The sequence below is a fragment of the Cygnus atratus genome, chromosome 2 (genome assembly GCF_013377495.2).
Source record: "Cygnus atratus isolate AKBS03 ecotype Queensland, Australia chromosome 2, CAtr_DNAZoo_HiC_assembly, whole genome shotgun sequence".
NCBI classification, from domain to species: domain Eukaryota; kingdom Metazoa; phylum Chordata; class Aves; order Anseriformes; family Anatidae; genus Cygnus; species Cygnus atratus.
Genome location: NC_066363.1, coordinates 125,987,900 through 126,008,146, shown reverse-complemented (window position 1 = coordinate 126,008,146; position 20,247 = coordinate 125,987,900). Strand labels below are relative to the sequence as shown.

Below are 20,247 nucleotides of genomic sequence, written 5' to 3'. Positions count from 1 at the left end.
AATACTTTTGGAAGTTTGCCTCTCAAGATTGCATTTGAGGATATGCACCTCTTCAGAAAGCACAGGGAATCTGTCCTGTTCTGCCCATGCAAATCCTAGAAATGGCCCCAGATCGCATTTATTTTCATATAATGAGAACTTAAGAACCATTTAAGTGAAAAAAAAAGTGACCATGAAACACTTTTTTTGTGTGTGTTTTGTATCTTTATTATCACTTTAAAATGTACATTATTTATAGATAATATATTATTTACCTCTATGTGTTTTAACTATTATATTCTAGGTAATATATAGAATCATTTATATGTATAAACAACTAGATAATATTTGAAAACAGACCTTGAAATTGGTGACATTGGTAGTAGGGTGATGGTTGGACCAGATGATGGTTGGATCAGATGATCCTGAAGGTCTTTTCCAACCTTAATGATTCTACAATCGTATGAATATTGTTAAAGTTGCCTATGTTAATATTAGCTGCATTAATTTCAGGTTCATTTTTCTTTATCCTTCTTTTGCAGGTACTTTAAGGAGAGAACACGTGTGCTGTAATGTCTCTAAGAATGCCAGTTCAAAAGCAATTAATCAGGAGTTTCAGAGGAGGCGCTACGTATCTGAATAGGTGAATTGCAGCGTGTGTTGCAGAAGGTTGTTTGCAAACATGATATTACTATTTGTATGACAAGGACAAAGTTTCACAGAAACGCCGAACGGCTGAGGTGGGAAGGGACCTCTGGGGGCCATCTGATCCAAAAGGCCGGTTCAAGCAGGGCCACCCAGAGCAGGCTGCCCAGCCCCATGACCCACAGGTGACTTTAGAAGATCTCCAAGGCGCAGACTCCACAACCTCTCCTCCTGCGTAATCACCACCACGAACCCAGCAGACGCCGGGCTCCCCTCCGGGCCGTCCCAGGGCCCTGCGGAGGGCGGAGCGCGGGCCGGGAGGCGGTGCAGGGAACCCAGCGGCTTCCGCCTCGCCGGTGTCGCCGGCCGGGTACCCTTCGGTGCCCGTGAGGGGAACGGGGCCGGGCCGGGGGTGGCGGTGGGGTGGGGATCGTCGCGGCGGAGATGGTGTCGCTGCTGCCGCGCATCGAGCGGCTCTCGTCGCGCGTGGTGCGGGTGCTGGGCTGCAACCCGGGGCCCATGACTCTGCAGGGCACCAACACTTACCTGGTGGGCACCGGGCACAGGTAACGGCACCGATCCGACGGCGGGGGAAGGGGACGGGGCCGGGGCGGCGGCAGTCGCCGCCGCCCCGGCCCCGGCCCCTTCCCACGCCCGCTTTGGGGCCCGTGCGCTGCCTCCGGGAGGGAGACGACGAGAAGGGGGAGCCGCCATCGGGTTTGTTCCCCGCTCCCTGACGACCTTTTAAAGAATAAAAATTAAAAATTTTAATAAAAAAACACCATTTTCGGAACCGGGCCCCCGGTGTCGAGGTCTCGGCGAGCCACCCTTAGGCTAAGGGGGAGTGGGCGGGCGGCTTGCCACAGGCCTAGGAACTGCCCGTTGGCACAAAACTGGTCAGAGGGCACAAAATTACGGGTTTGTGGACCAGAACTCTGAGCCCCTTTGTAAACGGTGCTGTCACGAGGCAGAATATTACAGAGGAAAGAGTCTTGGATATATTGTTTTGTGTGTGTGAAAGGATAAACCTTACCTCTCAAGTATAACAAGTTTCAAATCCTACCTGTCAAGTATAGCAAGTTTCCCGTTAAGGAATATAAACTTTGAAAGTTTAGCAGGTTTGGAAAAAAAATATATATATAATATATCTAAATATATATAATACATTATATTTATGTACATACACACACGCATATATATATATATATGTATATAAGCTGAGGGAAGCTGCCTTCCTGGACTCCACATAGTTCTGTGTGGAGTGACCCAAGCATCTATATCCTCCTGATCCCAACCTGATCCCAATAAATGAGTGCAGAGCTCCCCGATTTTACCTGCATTAAGCTAGACCAAATCTAGTAAAACATTGCCTTGATTGTGGTGGGTGGGTTGGTAGCTGAGCTGCGCCTAAAAGCAGGGTTCGAATGGTGGTGCGCTCAATAAATTTGAAAAGATGCTGGAGCCAAGATGGTTCTGTGTTAGTGGTGGAATTAAACTGTAATCTGATAACTCATAAGGACTGAGAATTAAAATAATGTTAAGTGGCTTTTAACTGGTTTAATGATTAAAAACTCATAGTAAAATTTAGCTGGAGATACCCATTATTACCACAGTTACATGCAATGTCATTACTTTGTTTGTTTTTTTAACATTATTTAACTCATATGAGTACTCTAAATTCTCTGTGTTCTTTTGTGTGTTTTCTCTTCCTTTTTTTTTTTTTTTTTGGTCCATATGTAGAAGAATCCTTATTGACACTGGAGAGCCAGCTGTTCCTGAATACATTGGCTGTTTAAAACAGGCACTGTCCGAGTTCAACATCTCAATTCAAGAAATTTTAGTGACACACTGGCATCATGATCATACTGGTGGAATACCTGATATCTGCAAAAACATCCCTAGTGGTAGGCCAGAGATTTTATATATTGTTGAATATATGTTAGGTATGTGACAAGAAACAAGTTTTGTATAGATCTTCTATGTGCATCAGCTGGATTATTCTTCTGGAACATCCATATAAACCACATGTAATTTAACAGTACTATTGTAAAATGTAGAATGAGAGCAGTGAATAATTTCAGTATCACAGTTGAAATACTACATTTTTTTTTCTTCAACACCTGTGCATAACATCATAGTGAATTTTTCTTACAAGTGAATAATAAGCAGTTTACACATTATTAAAAGATGTAAGGTAAGCTTGATACTCCCTACATTGACAGTAGAGAAACATAGAAAAAAAGTTCCTTTCTACACTGACAGTAGTGACAAATTGACTATTACTTTTACTTGTGTACATCAATAAATAATCTCTGAAAAAGAGACATGAATAACTTTGATATTTCATACAGAAGACCATAAGAAATTGCTGACAAGTTCTTAGGCCTCAAAACACTTGGAGAAGATAGGGAAGTTTACAGATAAATTCTGATGTAAAATGTGCATTGCGTGTTGATGAGCAGTAAGAGACATTTCTCTTTTGATATCTGAGAATAAGCAATAAAAATAATGCAGCTCATCTTAGTTCTGTTGGACTTTGTCATCGGGTTTTGTAAAGTTGTAAAGTCATCGGGTTTTGTAAAGTTGCCAGATGCACGTCTTCAGAGAAGCCTGGGCACTACTGGAAACAACATAGGTGTCTGTGAGAATTTTGATCCTGTCAGCTCCTGAGTGTGACAGTAAAGACTTGCAAGGGATATAACTGCCTGGTTTTAAGGTTGCCATCCATACCAAGGCATTCAAAACGTAAACATTTCAGAATGATAGACACTGAGGGAAGTTTCAGGGCAAAAAGGCTCCATCCGATGTTAAATAAACGTTGAGTAGTGCTTCTGTGACTCATAATGTAGAGCTTGAGCAACGGAGTCTTAGTGCTGTTCCAGAGACTTATTTTTTGGCTCTTGATGAGTCAGGAAGGAACAACATTTGCAAAATGTAATAATTATTGTTTTGTTTTTTTTTTTTGCTAATTTCACTCATGCTTTTTCATCTTCAAAATTGCTGCTGGTACAGAGTACAGTATATCAGATTTAGAGTACAGTAGTAAGACTTCACTACTCTGTAACTCCAGAAGGTTGTTTAATAAACATAAAATTACTGTTCAGAATTCCTTGATTCAAGTTTTGCAGTGTAATAGGGTGTAATGATTAATGGTACATCTACAAAGAGTAAAAGTAATTCTGTGGAGTTAACTTCGTTAGTGACAAATTTAAAATATGAACCATTATTTTCTTTGCTTCCTTTAAACAGACTCTGAATATCGCATCTGTAAGCTTCCTCGTGTCCCTGACCGTGAAGAAATAATAGGAGAAGGAAGACATAAATATTCATATCTTAAAGATGGGGATGTGGTACAGACAGAGGGAGCCACACTCAGGTAAACACTAATTTCTGCAGCTTTGCTCGATCACCTTTTTCTTCAGAATTCTGGCACATATATGTATCTCAACTTTTAATGATTGGTAATCCATACATCTGATCCTGTCAACATTTACTCTTGTAGGCTTCCTATCCTGATCCAGGAGGGTATGCTTACCCAAAGAAATTGTTCTAATGAATGGGTATTATCAGGAATCAGCCTTTAGTCTTTGGCCACGCCAGAGAAGTTAAGAACATTTCCCTTGAAAAATAATTCCTTAGGAAAAAATCATACAGGATTTTATGTAATTTCTCGTTACTCAAGTAGTCATGATGTAAAATTAATACCTTTGAGGATGTTTATGTTGTAAAGATGGATAAGGTAAAATATTTCCAAAGGAGACATTAAAAAAATAATATTTAACATTAAAATGTTAAATTTGAATCCTTTTACCTTGCAGGGTGCCAGTTGGGAGAAAATTCTTCCCAGGGTGCACATTGCCTGTCTTGTTTGCATGAATGAGTCTGAAACGAATGCCACATTCTGTCACACAGGCACCAAAAAAAATCATTGATCATTCTGTCTCCAGAATTCTTTCATCAACAAGGCATTACTCTTCTCAGGACAAATTTTGCTTGTTTTCTTCAGTTTAGATGTGAATTATATTCCACTTGTAGAATATCTGGGTTTTTTAAGTTTAAAACAAAATACACAGAGTGGGCATAGAAATATTGAAGACATAACTACCGTAAGTGTTTGGACATAATCAAATTACAGATGGAAAACAATTTGACTCCAAGCAAGGCGGGGGTGATATATTTTGATGTTTGCAGTTACGCAACCAAATTTCACGCTTGGTTAAAAGCAAATAATCTCAACTGGTTGTTTAGTCGGTACTTTAAGGATGGATGTCCATCCCATTGGTTCTAAAATAACAATATCTAAATGTTACATTTCATGTTACAGTTAGCATTTTATCAGTTAGCATTATTGTTACATTTCATGTTACAGTTCAAGTTTTAAAGGAGGTGTGCCAGGCTGCATTGGGTTCCTTTTTGTTTGTTTTTAACAAGTTAATAATGAAATTTCCAGGTGAAGTTTCTTAAGGAACTGGAAGATACGCTTCCCACAAAGGCAAGGTGTAACCCATCATACTGATTTTATGTTGCCTCAGCAGGGCAACATACTCACATATGTTCTGCTGAACACCATGTTCCATAAGAGCTGGGAGTCATTGCAACAGACAGTGGTGTACCACTGGCCTCCCAGCGCTGCACTGACTTGGCTGGGTGCTGTTTAGCCGCGGCTTGTACACCATGCTTGGCACCAGCTCTGTAAGTTCATAGTCACTGTTTTGATGCAGTGAATTTGATTGATTCTATTGAATTTTAGCAGTGATGCTGGTCTAAGTTGCATGTTTTCAGGTTGAATCAGAAGGCCTTCTGTCTTTTGAAAACTTGTAGCGCAAGGACACTGCAGTGCAGCTCCATAGCAGCTCGGGTATACTATACACGAATCAACTGTTCCCTAACGCGGTATTCATTCAAGTCGGGGGGTCCTAAGTCTGTACCTTTCAGATGATTCATGACTTGCACATAGAACAGCTAAAAGACCACAGTTGCTCGTATTTTAAGGTTTTACTCCACTGTGTCATGGGGCTTTCAGGGTGAAGTAAATTTTGGGAGACAGAATTTTATTTGGTTTGGGTCCAGTAGTATACAGTGAATTTCCAAAAGAATTAGCAACATCACCCTTACCCTCTTTTGCCAGGTACAATATATATGTCATGAACTTTACACTTCTCAATCTAGAAATAACGTGTGATTTTTTTCTTTCTTAAAGTATCAGAGTAAAGTCCTCTGTACCACAATTTTTACATGATTAGCAAGTTACCTTAATGTACTTTTATTATGATGTGTCATGTAATTCAGCGTATATTAGTGATGATGATACGTGTTCTCTACATGGCATAAGAAAATGGACTGTAATTAGACAAAATGATATCCTGTTTACATTGACCGTCTGAGTACTACACTTTTTCAGACTTTCAGTCTGACTTTCTTGGTACTATACTTTTTCTCATTCTTGTTGTAGACTACTCTGTTGGTGTATCATTTTATCATTATTTTATTTCTACCTTCTGAAAATGAAGCTAGAATTTCTGTATGACTGGTGTATGAAAAACTTACACTTTTGTTGTTCTTCTTTAAACAGAGTTTTACATACGCCTGGGCACACTGATGACCATATGATTTTACATCTAGAAGAAGAAAATGCTATATTTTCTGGTGACTGTATATTAGGGGAAGGAACAACAGTAATTGAAGACCTATATGATTACATGAAGACTTTGAAAAGGCTATTACAAATGAAGCCAGATTTAATATATCCAGGTTAGTTGTTCTGTTTTTAACTGCTATATATTACTATATAAATTGTATCTCCTCTAAGAACCTGAGAACTCTTACTACGTCAAACATCATTATAAATGTCACAACTACAGTTCATTACTTAATGTGCTGCTAGCAGTAAGCTATGCTGACTTAATGGCATGAAGTTTTGTAAGACTTAAAAATCTTTCAGTGATAGATGTCTTTCTCTCCTGTGATTTCTCCCTCTGAGGGTGAACCTTGCACTTCTGTATTAAAAGCATACAGAGGCCAGGATCTTTTACTGTAGGAACCATAGAGAAAATTGGGTTTACTTTTATTAAACTATCCATGACCCTTAATGTTAGCCTGGAAGAGAAGAATAATACTTGTTCTTTTGGTCCTCCGCAACCCTACGTACGCTGCCAATGTGGGTAGCTTTTGTTAATAATGTTTGTAGTAGTGTTCGTAGTAGTAATTAGTAGTAATAGTGTAGTTAGAAGTAGCAATGTTAGTTTTTTAGTTGTGTTAGTAATGTCTTTGAGAGAGACGTCTGTCCTTTGCAACACAGATTAATCACAAATTCATCTTGGGAGGCTGCAGAACTGTCAAATGGTTATCTTAGTTAATGACTTAGCTCAAATTTGAACGAGAGCCAAGAGGTCAAACATCATGTTCTAAAAATAAATTGCTGATTCATTCGGTCTATGACATTGCTTTTCATTTTTTCTTCTTATCTCCCCCAAACCTTGGGAATGCATTTAATTTTCATATAAGCCATGTGTCTATTTGACAAGATTGGATTTTAAGAATTCATTATGTAACTAAGGTTTAAGCTCCTCATTTTCTTTTCAGAGCTACATCTCAGGATTTTTTCAGACCTTTTCCATTTCATCTTTTTCAACTAGCCATTCTCAGTGACTCTCTATTCTCATTTCTGTCTTCCTCCATTAACCATCTATGTTTAACCTACACAGCTGAATCTCTTTTGTGTTCATTTTTAAAATATACTTCTTCTGAAGTAGGTGTTCTTTAAGTGCTTTGAGATCTAAGATCATAAAAATGCTTAGTTGTGGGGTTTTTTTTTAAATGCTATTTAAGAAAAATACCATTCTGTGTATTCCATGGATGTGGAGGCTGACACAGAAATAGTATTTATAGTAATTGACTAAACTAGCAGTAAAACTAAGAATATTTTAGCCTTCTGAGTCTCAATCTATTGATGAATGAAATGTTCTGCTTTCTTAAATATCTGGAAAGCATAATCTGTTCCTTTATTTGATTTCTGTCTTCCCAAACCCTATATCCCAAATTCTACTTGGTTTATCGGTTTTATCTGCTGCCTTTCACTTCTTCTTAGTCATTATTTATCTAGATTACACATTCACCAAGGTTGAATATTTGTCCCACTTATCTGTAACTGTTGGCTACGCTGTTGTAAATGTGTTCATGCTGTACTTGCAGTTAGGAAGACAGTAGGACATTGTGCATTTCCCTTGATAAGTAGCTAAGCGTTGAGATGGTTTGGAGCTAACTTTGTTTCTTTATCCATGCATCACAACATGTACATACAATTGTGTAAAAGATAACTACTACCAAGTCAAAACAATTGTTTATATGATTGGTATGTACTACAATAAAATGATAACTATAGCAGAATGCAGTTTGTTTTACCAGTACATTCTATATAACCTCAATACTTTAATCTTATTACAGTTTTAGATCTTCATAATTCTTGTATTGTCTCTTTTCCCTGTCCATGCTTTAGCACTGACATTGTGGTCTGAGAAATAAATGTAAGAGAGCATGAATTTTTGTAACAAGGTGATTGCTGGCTAGGTGTTAGTAGCAGAATTGGCCAATCCTTCCCTTTTCATGTTTTGTTTGGTTGTTTGTTGTTTGGTTGGTTTTGTTTTTAATTGAATGTGGAAATTACTTCTGGCAAAGTACTCATTGCAGTCTATTTTCCTGCTCGTAGTTGAGAATCTTTGGGAGGAGAAAAGGGTGTTTTAGCCGCCAGAGGGCTCCCTAACCTGTAATAATAAACAGTGTTACTTGATAATATAGAAAAAATGGTAGTTAGGAGTCTGTGCAAGATTTCATGAGCCAATTATTTTCTTCAGTTTTATCCTTTGTGCTTTAATTTCTCCTGTGTAAGCTTAGAGAACCTGTGTGTCTTCACAGGGTGCTATAAGAATAAATACTTGCTGTTTGTGATCACCTGGAATATACAGAGGTCTCAAATAATATGAAGCTGTCTGATGCAACATCTAAGTTAATATTAGAAAGATAGTTGTATTTTAAAAGATCTGTTTAAAATTCTCAGAAACGCTTTAAATATATGTGGATATTAATTTATTTGTGAAATTAACTACACTGCTGTCCCTGAAAAATGACAAAGTAAAAGATCCACATCTAAATTTAGTACAAGCTTTCTGACATAGTTTTAATATCCGTATGTGCATATGAAATGGCAGTAGACCATGTGGCATAGTGAATTCCTAAAGGGTGGATTCATTTGACACTTTTTATTTCACAAATATTTAAATCATGAAAAATTGTTTGCTCATTTTCTATAAGCTGCCTGTCCTCAGGCAAAATAAGCCATAAATTAAAATGTCTTGAAGTTAAAAACTCATTTAGTCAGTCAACCCAAAACTATAAGCAAAAAATGACTATATTTAAAAAATCATTATAAAGAGACTCAGAATAAATTGATGTGGATGATACATAATAATTTCTAAAAGACAATTATTTTTACAGTAGTTGCTGTCCTATTCATTTTATAAAACAATACTTAGAGTTTAGTCTGGCAGAGATGGAAGTTGCTGCTGCTACTTCAGGTGAGGTGTATGAGGAAAAAAACAGGAAACCTTGCTGTAAAAAGCATGTGATAAATATTCATGCAACACTGCAAGTAAATTTGTCCATAGGTGAATCATAAAGTTTAATTTGTGCGCACGTAACTCCCATATCTGAAAAATATTTTGATTTCATCTGTTATTTATTGTATCTCGTTTTCCACAAAGGCTAGTGATTTATCAGTTAAGCCTTTTTCTAATTTTATTCAAAGACCTATCAGTATGTTGAATGGTTCTCATCTGCCTCAGTAAGTCCAGGAAAAAGCATGTGCATTTTTTTTATTACCCAGCCAGATCCACAATGATCTATATGTAACCTTTCTTGTGCATCGCTTCTTCCTGCCCTGGCATGTTTGGATTGTCTCACTGATTTTTCTTCTTTCTTTTTTTTTATTATTATTTATTATTTATTTATTATATGTACAGACATATGTATGTAGGAGAGTAAAGTATAGCGTGTGAGTGAGTTGTGAAGATCTGTACTGGAAAATTTATCTGTCACAACGTTACTTCCCTCACCTCTGTGTTTGCTGGAGTTAGCTACCCTCCACAACAGGAACAATAGTACGATACAGGAGTCTTTGCCTCAGCCATTACTCCGCAGAGACCAGTATCAGTTTAAGTCATCAATATCAATATTCTCTGGGGGGTGTGAGTCAGGCAGAGGTAATATAAAAACCTGACTCTCAAATCTATTGAGTAGTAAACTCCTTTTTCCATTTTTTCTTTATTGACCAATCTTTATCTAAGTCTTTCCTTGCTTTCCGTATACCATTGGAAGTATTCCTTTTCCAAATTCAGACTTTTTAAGATCTTCTAATTCCCCCTTTCCATCTTAATCCTGTTCAAGTGCAGAATGTGATGCAGACACTCAATTTTAGTCTATTTATATGAAAAAAAAACTACCATAGTTTACATAAGAATGAGTCAATTATTTGATAGCATACTTAATTCCAAATGTAAGTAATATTGCTTTGGTCTGTGTGTTTCAATTTAGGTCATGGCCCAGTAGTACGTGATGCAAACACTAGAATTCAAGGATACATTTCTCACCGAACTGCTCGTGAAAAGCAAATTCTGAATGTTTTCCAGAAGAATGTTGGAAAATCATTTACATCCTCAGAGCTCCTAAGTTTAGTATATAAGGTAATTCTTGATTAAAAGATTTTAGATTAAACTAAAGAAATTGAGGTTATGTTCATAAAATAGTGTGTGACAGCCTAAGTATTTGAGTGAATATCATGGTGCCTTTTTAAAAAGAAGAAGAAAAAAGCTTTAAAAGATTTCTGCTTGTTCAAAATGCACGTGACTGCCTTGGATTGGGACCGACATGATTCTTAAAAATTTCTTATTTCACTATTTAGATGGTCCTAAATTCTGTCTCGTAGGACCAAACAAAAATACAGTTTTAGTGTTTTGTTCCAAGTGGAAATTACGAAATGACTGTTAATTGTTGATATGTCAAAGGGTGTTTGGAGACAGATTGGTTGGAACATTTACTTCCTAATTCATCAGCCTACACTTTCACAGAGATGGGTATTGCTCTCAGAAGTCGGGTAGATTTGGGCATCGTTAGGCAAAAAAGTCATTGTTTGCAACTTCATTCCTCATGTAACCTCAGTAATTTGAACATGTGGTGTGGGGATTGTCCCTTCTAGCAAATAGAGTTCAGAGAGATGCAGCATTAGCTTCAGAAGATGTCACAGTTGACAATGGCTGTGTGTGTGAACAGGTCTATAACAGCTTCACAACTCATTTTTTCGTGGTTCTACTAATTCCCAGATTCCAAAGAAGTGACTACAAGTCACACTGAACATTTTGAAGTGCTGATGTACCATTATCTGTGGCTGTTTAGCTCTTGCAGTTTTCCTGCTTGAAATACTGCAGTTTTTAAGTATATAGCCATTCACGTTTCTGTAAATCAAAAACCATTTTTCCTGTCATTATCAGATAAGAGGTTTTTTTCAGTACTACTAAAGCTTTAATGTAAAAAATGTGTAATCTGTCAGAGCTTTTTAAAGATTTGCAATTTATTGAGACAGTTTTCTAAGGATTTCTTCTGACAGACTCGTGTAATTTGGAGAAGAACTTTTGTAATTTTCAAAAAGGAGATTTTACGTAGATTATGCTGGAGAAGAATTTTGGGAAATATTGTTCATTGTTACTTACTCAGCACTGAAATTTTTTAAGATACGCTTTGTCCTCCTGAAACTGTTTGCTTACTGATTTACAAATACTAACTGTTAAAGGACATTTAAACTCATGCAAGTAGTATCATGAAATAGAAGTAATATAGGTATCTGGAGAAAGGCCTCTCTAAATTTGTCATTAAAACCTGTGGAAAAATGCTCAGCTACACCAACAACCCAGTGCAGACTAAGTTCAGTAGAACACAGTCTTTGAGTTGGCCAAAGTCTGTATAGTACAAGTGCATGATGCAAAAAATAAGAACAGTAAACAAAAATGTCTTATTAGGCTACTAGTTTAAATGGTGCAAAATTGGTTTACGCATTCCATGCTTTTGTCACTATAAAACTAACTGAATGTTCAACATAGTAATTCAGAAGAGGAAAATCTATGTTAATAAGCCACAATTTCCGTATATTGAAAAAAATCATTGGGCGATATTGAAAGATATTTAAACAAGTACAAAACTCATATTTGTATTCCCCTTAGGACATTCCTGAAAATTTACTGCTAGCAGCAGAAAAAAACCTCCTAGTCCACTTGAAGAAGTTGGAAAAAGAAGGAAAAGTGTGTAAGTTGTGGGTAGTGGGGTTTAAAGACAGTCATTTTCATTTTGATTTTCTGTGTAATGTTTGTTGTGTCCTGGTTGGGGGGAGCAGGAAGGGACAGAATCTAATTAATAATATAAATAAGATTAAATTAGTGTCTTTTTCTTCTAACTACATCTTCTGTTTATTTTAATGATAAATCAGCTGATAGGCTCAGTATTGTTTGAACAAGAGAGATTTTTTTTTTTTTAATAATAATAGTAACATGATTTTTATTCCAAGAAAATAGATTAAAATCGTGCAAGCAGTTATTTTTATCAAAGTTTGGAAAATAATGGTTTTAAGCATACTTTGTACAGAATGCCATTGACGCTTACCAACATGATACTGCACCAGCAGTAACTAAATGTGATCTCAGTTGTTGGTTATTGACATACATTATTGAGCCTAGACCTACACGTTTCTCCAACCTGGCTACACAAGATTGCTCCAGGGTATCAGATGCTATGGATTAAACTTATCCCTTCCCTTTCACTGCTGGGGTAGCTCAAGCAGCAACATTTTCTGTTTAGATGAAATAGTGGATAACTTAACTTTCTCTTTACAGGTAGACTTGCAGTCTTTGATACAAAAGACTGCGTGTGTCCATCTTAAACGTTAAGGAATTGATTTGTCTGAGGAAGCTAGTGACTTTCATCTCTTTAAGCCAGTTTTGCTCAGAACAACTTCTTCATGTTTACTGGACAAAAATCACTCAGTTTTCCTCAGAAATCACCTTTGAAATTTGAAGAGACAGCAGATAGGGAGCTTCAGTCAGATAACTGTTCACAAAGTAGCAACTTCTTGAAACAATTATAAAGTTGTAATAACTAGAGGATATACTAATCAGAGGAATTGATTGTGGTTCTTTTAATTGAGTTGGAGGTCCTTGATTTAGCTGCGTACTCCAGCTTTCCCAGAAGCACAAGAATTGCCTTTTAAAGTTTTTTGGTTTGGTTTGGTTTGGTTTTTAATCTTCAACTTGTGCTCATAGAGAAAGAAGAAAGCAATCTCATCAGAACACTTAGGAGTTTCTTGTGATTATCTCAACAGTGTGGGAACAGTTGTTAACTTTTTCAATACAATCTTAGACCCTGTTCTGTAATACACACTTAACATCATGTGACCACTGTTGGTTTTTCAGTTCAAATTAAGGACATCTCTTAAGGAAAATTGATTCTATTGGCGCTGAGCATGTACCGTAGAAATGCTTGCATACTCACTTTACATGCTCATTTGGCTTTGATACAATGTCCTTACAAGCTAGTCTGAGTTGCAATATTTCAGGTTTTGTTCTCATTATGGAAGACTTGAGCTGCAGTCATAACACTGTTTGCTTAATTTTCACAAAATATTTTCCCAAAGAAACATGTTGTCAGTGTTGGTAATAAATGTGACAGCCGTATTCCACTGTTACTGGAGAGCTACTCCATGCAAATTATGGCCATATGCTGTCTGCTGCAGTCATTAATTCACCACTACATTCTAGGGATTGCAGTTTATGTGGGTACATAACTTTTAAAGCTACAATTAGGAGTGATAACTGCCTTTAATGATTTACTTTTCTCACTTCAAACAGAAAAATAATGCCTTGTATACAGGAGCATGGCACAATACGTGCATTTAACTTTCTCCTATATTTGGATGATTGTCATTGTGTTGCATTTTTAAAAGACCGCTGATGAAGAAAAAGAAATAATTTAACTGTTGCTAATTTAGCAGCACTTTTTTTCCCTCAAGTTCATAAATTTCAGAAAATGTAGCAAGTGCTACCTCAAATTTATTAATAATCTTGAAATGTTAATATCCTGAACTTAAAATAACTGTAGGATTATTAAACCCTTTTTTATTACTCATGCTTTATATCACTAGAAGTTACACTGCGATACAGATAATTTTTATTAGCTTTCATTAAAATTCAGCATTGGCCTGAAGGAGAGTATTTTAATAGACAAACTGGCGGTGTTTAATTAAAAAAAAATGGTATGTACAGAAATGTACACGTGTACAATTAAGGTTGAGATAGTCTAATGTTTATACGCAGCATGTAAGTGTTAATTTGTGAATAATTTGGTCTTTTTTTTTCTTAACAGTATGTGATGCATCTCCCAACTTCAGATGGAGAAACAATTTATAACTTTCACAAGATTGCTCAAAAACGTTCTCAATCTGCACAGTTGCTGCATGAAAAAAACAGAAAGATGATTGCAGATGACATGTAAAATAAAAATTAATTCTTCTTTCATTTAAAAATGTACTAACAATTTTAAAACAATGTTATAGTCAGTTAAATGATAATTTTCGTATTCTACTTTATGGGAATTTAAAAATTTATAGGTACTGGGGTTAATAAAATAGAACGAATGTGAAGAACTGAGTGTTACCTCTGTTATAAAATGCCAAGCTTTATCGTTGGTCACAGAAGACAAATAGCAAAGTCTATTATATTATAAACTTAATCAAAGATATAAAAAATCTGTAGGAAAAAGAATAGAAAAGATTTGACACTAAAGTTGTTTTCATTTTCCTGTGCCTTTCAAAAAGTGTCTTTTTAATAATTTACCTGTAAATTCTAAAAATGTCCAATTTTTATTAACAGGTGGAAATGCTGTTTTTCCTTTTTTTTTTTTTTTTTTAATTTATGTGCCTGTGCACATTTTTGCTGGTTACTCACTGCAATATGTTTTAACAAATGCTGAAAGTACTTCCAGACTTCTCTGTTTCCTCAGGCAAACATGATTTCTGTGAAATTCATTCAAAGGATTCATCATTAATTTTAACTACATTATATTTAAAAAAAATGCACAGAGTTAGGACAGACTTAAATTCTATCTTCTAAATTTCTTCTAAGAAAGGGATTAAAAAGCTGTGTAAATTGACATACCAATTGTGCACCATATGAGGTTAAGTTTTTCTATCACTTTATAACTAACAAGCTTCTAATTTTGCTATTAACTCCATTTAAACTACAATTATTTTAACTAAAGGTTGTATTTGATTGTAAGATACTGTATAGTGTGTTAAAATGCAGTGTTTGAAGATTAATTTTAACTTAAGGTTCAGTTTTCCATGTAGCTTAAACTTTCAGAATAATGTATAAATATTTGCTTTACTTTGTGTATTTAAAATGTGTGAGTTTCTTATGATTTATACACTCTTTTAATGCTGGTCCAACTTAAAAAAATGAGATATGAGATGTTTAAAGGTACCGAAGACAAATTCAAGGAGACAATACCGAAGACAAATTTCAAGGACCAAAAGTCCTTGAAAACCTTTCAAGTCCAGTCCTGAACCGTCATTTGTGCTTGGGTACTTTGAATAGGCATGGCTTAAGAGTTTTCATTATCTTATGAAGTTAATAGCATTTGCTCTGATATCTAAGCCAGATCCAATATAAAAATATACCCAAGAACAGTGATCCAAAGCTGAAAACATATTCCGAAGTAGTAACCAAACCACTGAAGAGGGGAAGCGTTAGCTTTCTGCTCTATAAAATCACAGAATCACAGAATCATCTAGGTTGGAAGAGACCTCCAAGATATGATGCTTTTTGTAAACTTTCTCCATCTGATTTTCAACCACATCGTGATTTTTGCTTGCTTTCTGTGCAGTGCCATTTTGTAGTCTTTTTCAGGTATACTGTTCTTAGTTTTTTCTTCCTTATGTGTTTTCTGTTTACTTTTCCTACTTTCGTATTTTTCATATTTTATTTATATATACATATATATAGTATAAACATAAAATACAAATGTATACTTTTGTGTTACTTCTGTATGTTCTGTCTTCCAGTACAAACGCTTTATTTTTTCTTCTCCTGCCTCCCACAAACATTGGTTTTTCTCAGTTCTTTTTGGTTTGTTTCTCTCTTCATAATTACTCAGAAGCTTTCATGTACACTTCTTGCCATTAATAATTATTATTTTTCTGTAGTTACTTCATGAATGTTTGCTTACCCTTTTCATTGCAAGGAATGAAAAGGTAATTATCATCACTTCGTTTTTAAAAAGCTAATTCACATGCTCTGAATTATGACGTTTTGCACAGAAATATAAGTGGAATGGTACAGTTTTCTGTCACGAGGGGAAGCTTGAGTACCTACAGCCAGAACCTGATCTGAAGTGATGATGTCTCATTACTTTCCCAAGCTAAAGAAGTCTAATGGCAGCCTAAATGTCATTGAACCATTTTCTTCTGTTTTACTGTGTTTCGTTTTAAATACACGGAAACAACTTCAGAATTGAATTAAAGCATCTTTGGAATTTGCAGACAGTGAAGAAAGAGATATGATGCAAATCAGAGAACTACATGTTCCATGCTGTGATGCAGCAAACACCTAAAATTCTCAGACGATGACAGAAATTGCAGTTTAACCAGACTTGACTTGTCATTCATGATCATATATGGTGTCTGAAATTTTAAAAGCAGAGATTGCAGTTACTAAGATGTATATACATACAGTGAAGGATACTTGCAACTGCTATGACATGTTGTAAAAGTCTTAAGACTCCTTGTTGACTGAGATTTTAAGTCAGAAGGAATGTGTATTTAAAAATAGAACAGTAATGTAAGCTATATGCCACGTATGTATAAAAATGGGGATTAGCCTACTTACATCCCTTGCATTTGAGTACACTCATCTGTCCAGAATGCATTAAAAGTTAAGAATAAAAATAAGAGAAGGGGCAAATTCTGTCTGATCAAGATGGAAGGGCAAATGTTGTTCAATGCATTAACTTTATAAACAGCTAGGGACAGAATATTGAAGGAACACAAATTTGCTTTCCAGCTTTCCTGGCAGCTAGTTTTAAGATACTGTCCTGAGAGACAGAATACAAAAAGGTAGGTTTATTAGTTTTAAGAGCTAGGAAAGAATTTTGTTAGAAGTTATAACCCTTTCAGGTTTTCCATTCTGTTTCTTGCTAATTTTATATTTATTGTAAAATGTCATTCTTGGTTATGTTTTTAAGCATATGTGATGATGGAAAGGTTTCCAAATAGGAAGGGCATTGTTCTGTTTTTATCTGTTATTTCTGGTGCAGTAATATGGTTACTACCAAATCCTCTAGAGACTTGCAACCTGCAACAGATTTCAGGCTGTCAGGAACTTCTTTCCTAAGTTGTGTGATCATTTTGAAGCCTAGTCTTTCAATATATGGAAATCTGGAAAGAAACGTGGCAAACATAGACCAGCAACCCATTGGCAAGAGGCAGATTAAGGACTGACAGGCAACAGTCTCAAGCATTTTAGATCATCACACTTCGCCTAAGGTGCCATAAGAAACATCATATGGCAGAAGAGGGAACTCCAATAGAAGGAAGGCATGGAAAATATTCAGATGAGGCAACAGGTTTCTTTATTTTCTGTTTCAGTAGAGTAATTTATATTAGGATAAACACAAAAATGGATTGAAACCAAGATCTTCATGCCTGTGTGACAGGACTGCAGCCAGACGTTCACAGGATTTGCTGATTAGAGTGTGAAAAAACGATGTCGCACCCCAGGCAGTTAGTTAAATCTTGTTTCCTAGGTTCTGTGGACTTAATTTCTTTTAAGGTAGAGTTGAGAAATGGATTCAAGAAAAAAAGAATTTTAATTTTTATACCATCTCAATGTGCTTCGCTTCTGCGGTATATTACACCCGTAACTGTAGGGTGTGTAATTGAGGATCTACTTTCACATCAGCCGTTCTTGCAGTAATGTTCTTCTTGCTTTAGAATTATGAATACTGGTATGGCCAGGAAATTGAGATATTCCTAAGGTATAAAAACATCTTGTTACTGAAATATGAATGCTTGTTCACTTTAGACTTCTTTCTTTCATATATTTAAAAATAAAATGTGAGAGGGGAGGGGAATGTATGCTGTATTTTTAAATACCCTAGATCGTCTCCAGTTAACCAGTATCCCTGTCTCCCTAATTTAATAAATTTATACAGAACCTCTTGAGTATCTTCACAGTTAATTTTTATTCATTGCAGTACACCTCTGGCTCTGAAAATTCTTGATTTAATGCTTGAGCCTGAGCATTAATCTGTCTTTTCTTGACAAGTGTCATTCAAACTCCTAAGCAACAGCACTGTGTGCCAAGTTAAGAGTAATTATTTCTTGCTGTTGCATGTTTTTTGGATTATTTTGATTTTCCTTTTTCCTACGTGAAATATACTGCAGCTGTATATTGTCAATCTGAACAGCTCTCAGAATATAGATTGAGGGATGTTACAGTTTTCAACCTGAGCTTCAGGCTTAGCAGCAAATGATCATTCTAAGATAATGTTGTCTTAATGTTGTTTTCAGGGATCGCCTTTAACCCAGTGAATGCTGTCCTCTTCTGCCCATATTGATCACTTCATTCCCTAGTCCCCCTTTATTACTTTGCCTAGTTCTTGCCTTTCCCCAATACCTTGTTTCCTTTTTTTTTTTTTCTGCTGATTAAGGCAGTTTTGATAAATAAATTGATTGTGGCTCAATAACTAATTCCAAAACCGCCTTGCCACTGAAGTGTCACAGTCACTTAGAAGTTTTTTTTTTTTTTTCTGCTTTGTTTATTTGTTTTTCTCTTAGAGTTAATGGATGCCAAAGAAAGTCATTTCCAGGAGGCTCTGAGGCATTTTTGTCCTGTTTCTTCATTCCTACACACAGCCCAACATTTGGTCTAGTGTTCTGATAAAAGCAACACAGGAAGTAGACTGGGGAGATATTGAGTCTGATAGCTGGTGTTATGAAGCATTTGAGCTATTACTTTCTAGGACAACAAACTTATTTTTGTCTCAGGTTTTACATCTAGGAATTGTAAGGGAACAGCCCTTCTAAAGTGTTACTGGGGAAATTAGTATTACTTTAAAAATAAACACTCTAATATGTGTTTATTTTTTAAGAAAATACTCTAATAAGAGACTTTTTCTTGTTTGAATTTGGGCACATTGCTTTCAAATACAGTGACTGCTGTAGCGAACCTGGTAAATTTCTGTTTTTTAGTCTACAAAACATGAAACTGTGAAGTAAAATGGAATACAAACCAACACAGTATGATGACAAAGCATGACAGACAACATAAGTTCCAGCTAACCTGATGTCATTCATCTCAGTCACATTGCTAGAAATGGACTATTCAAAATATTTTGAACATTATTTCAGAGTTGCATTGTTGGAGTATTGTACTTTTAATGTAAGCATAATAATGTGTGTATATATATATATATACATATCTTATTTCCATGGGCATCTTTTAATAAAGTTTCAGTCAAACTTTCAAGTGAAATAGAATCATAGAATAAAATCATAGAATCATTTAGGTTGGAAATGACCCTTAAGATCATCAAGTCCAACCATCAACCTAGCACTACCAAGCCCACCAGTAAATCATGTCCCTTAGTGCCACATACATGTCTTAAATACCTCCAGGGGTGATGACTCCACCACTTGCCTGGGAGCCCATTCCAATGCCTACCCAACCATTCCATGAAGAAATTCTTCCTAATATCCAATATTTCTAAAGAATTATAAAAATGATCACAGGGACACTTCTCTCTTTTATAGTCACTTTTTATTCATGAATTCATGCATGTCAAAAAGTAGATGCATTGCCTGGTCCTATACTAACCAGCCAGATCTTCGAGTCACTGGTCCACATGGAAAGAAACCAGTTCATAGACATAGATTGTCTGTGGTGCACACTCTTTCAGCTCTGAGGAGGCAAAGCTGTACTGAATAGCTGCACCGTAACATCTTATCGGGATTCGTTAGCTGCTGGCAGCAAGACCCCTCCTGACAATGCTTAAATTCAGCCATAAACGACACCTTTTCTAGAGCTTGATCTCCATATATCCATTGTGAATATCTGTCAGCTGGAAGCTTTAACAAAACTATTATGATCGGGGGGGGGGGGGGGGGGGGGGGGGTTATTGTGTGTTTTCTGCATTTGTGTTGATTTTTCTTAGATTTGTCTATTTTAGCTCCAGAACAGCTTTCTGGTTTTGGAGTGGGTGGTTTTTTGTTTTATCCACGTCTTACCTCCCTTTTAATGTCTTTTCCTCATTCCCTATTTCCCGTTTAGCTTTTCTGCCCTTCTACTCGGAAAACTTTTCCTGCCCTTGGCTTCCCCGTTGTTGTTACTCGGACCACGTTTGTTATTTCGGGCTGTACGTTAGGACATAAGCAGACGGGACGCCAGGAGCCCGCTGCCTGCTCTCAGCACCCGCCGGCCGTGCCTCAGGTACAGCCGTAACAGACCCAGCGAGCCTAGCTTTCCGCCCGCCCAACTT

At 36.3% G+C, this 20,247-nt stretch overlaps 1 protein-coding gene across 1 annotated transcript; it reads left to right on the top strand.

The window, feature by feature from the left end:
* Positions 1-922: 922 nt before the first annotated feature.
* Positions 923-17,932, top strand: LACTB2 (lactamase beta 2). The gene is made up of 7 exons (XM_035563146.2): positions 923-1,190; positions 2,365-2,528; positions 3,874-4,000; positions 6,197-6,375; positions 10,210-10,358; positions 11,889-11,970; positions 14,080-17,932. Exons 1-7 carry the CDS (start codon positions 1,069-1,071, stop codon positions 14,121-14,123), a joined length of 867 nt encoding a protein of 288 aa, XP_035419039.1. The 5' UTR covers positions 923-1,068; the 3' UTR covers positions 14,124-17,932.
* The last annotated feature ends 2,315 nt before the right edge of the window (positions 17,933-20,247 follow it).

Coding starts and splice junctions, on each gene's coding strand:
- LACTB2 (XM_035563146.2), top strand. CDS start 1,069: ATGGTGTCGCTGCTGCCGCGCATCGAGCGGCTCTCGTCGCGCGTGGTG. Junction 2,529..3,873: donor CTGCAAAAACATCCCTAGTG/GTAGGCCAGAGA, acceptor TCCTTTAAACAG/ACTCTGAATATCGCATCTGT. Junction 4,001..6,196: donor ACAGAGGGAGCCACACTCAG/GTAAACACTAAT, acceptor TTCTTTAAACAG/AGTTTTACATACGCCTGGGC.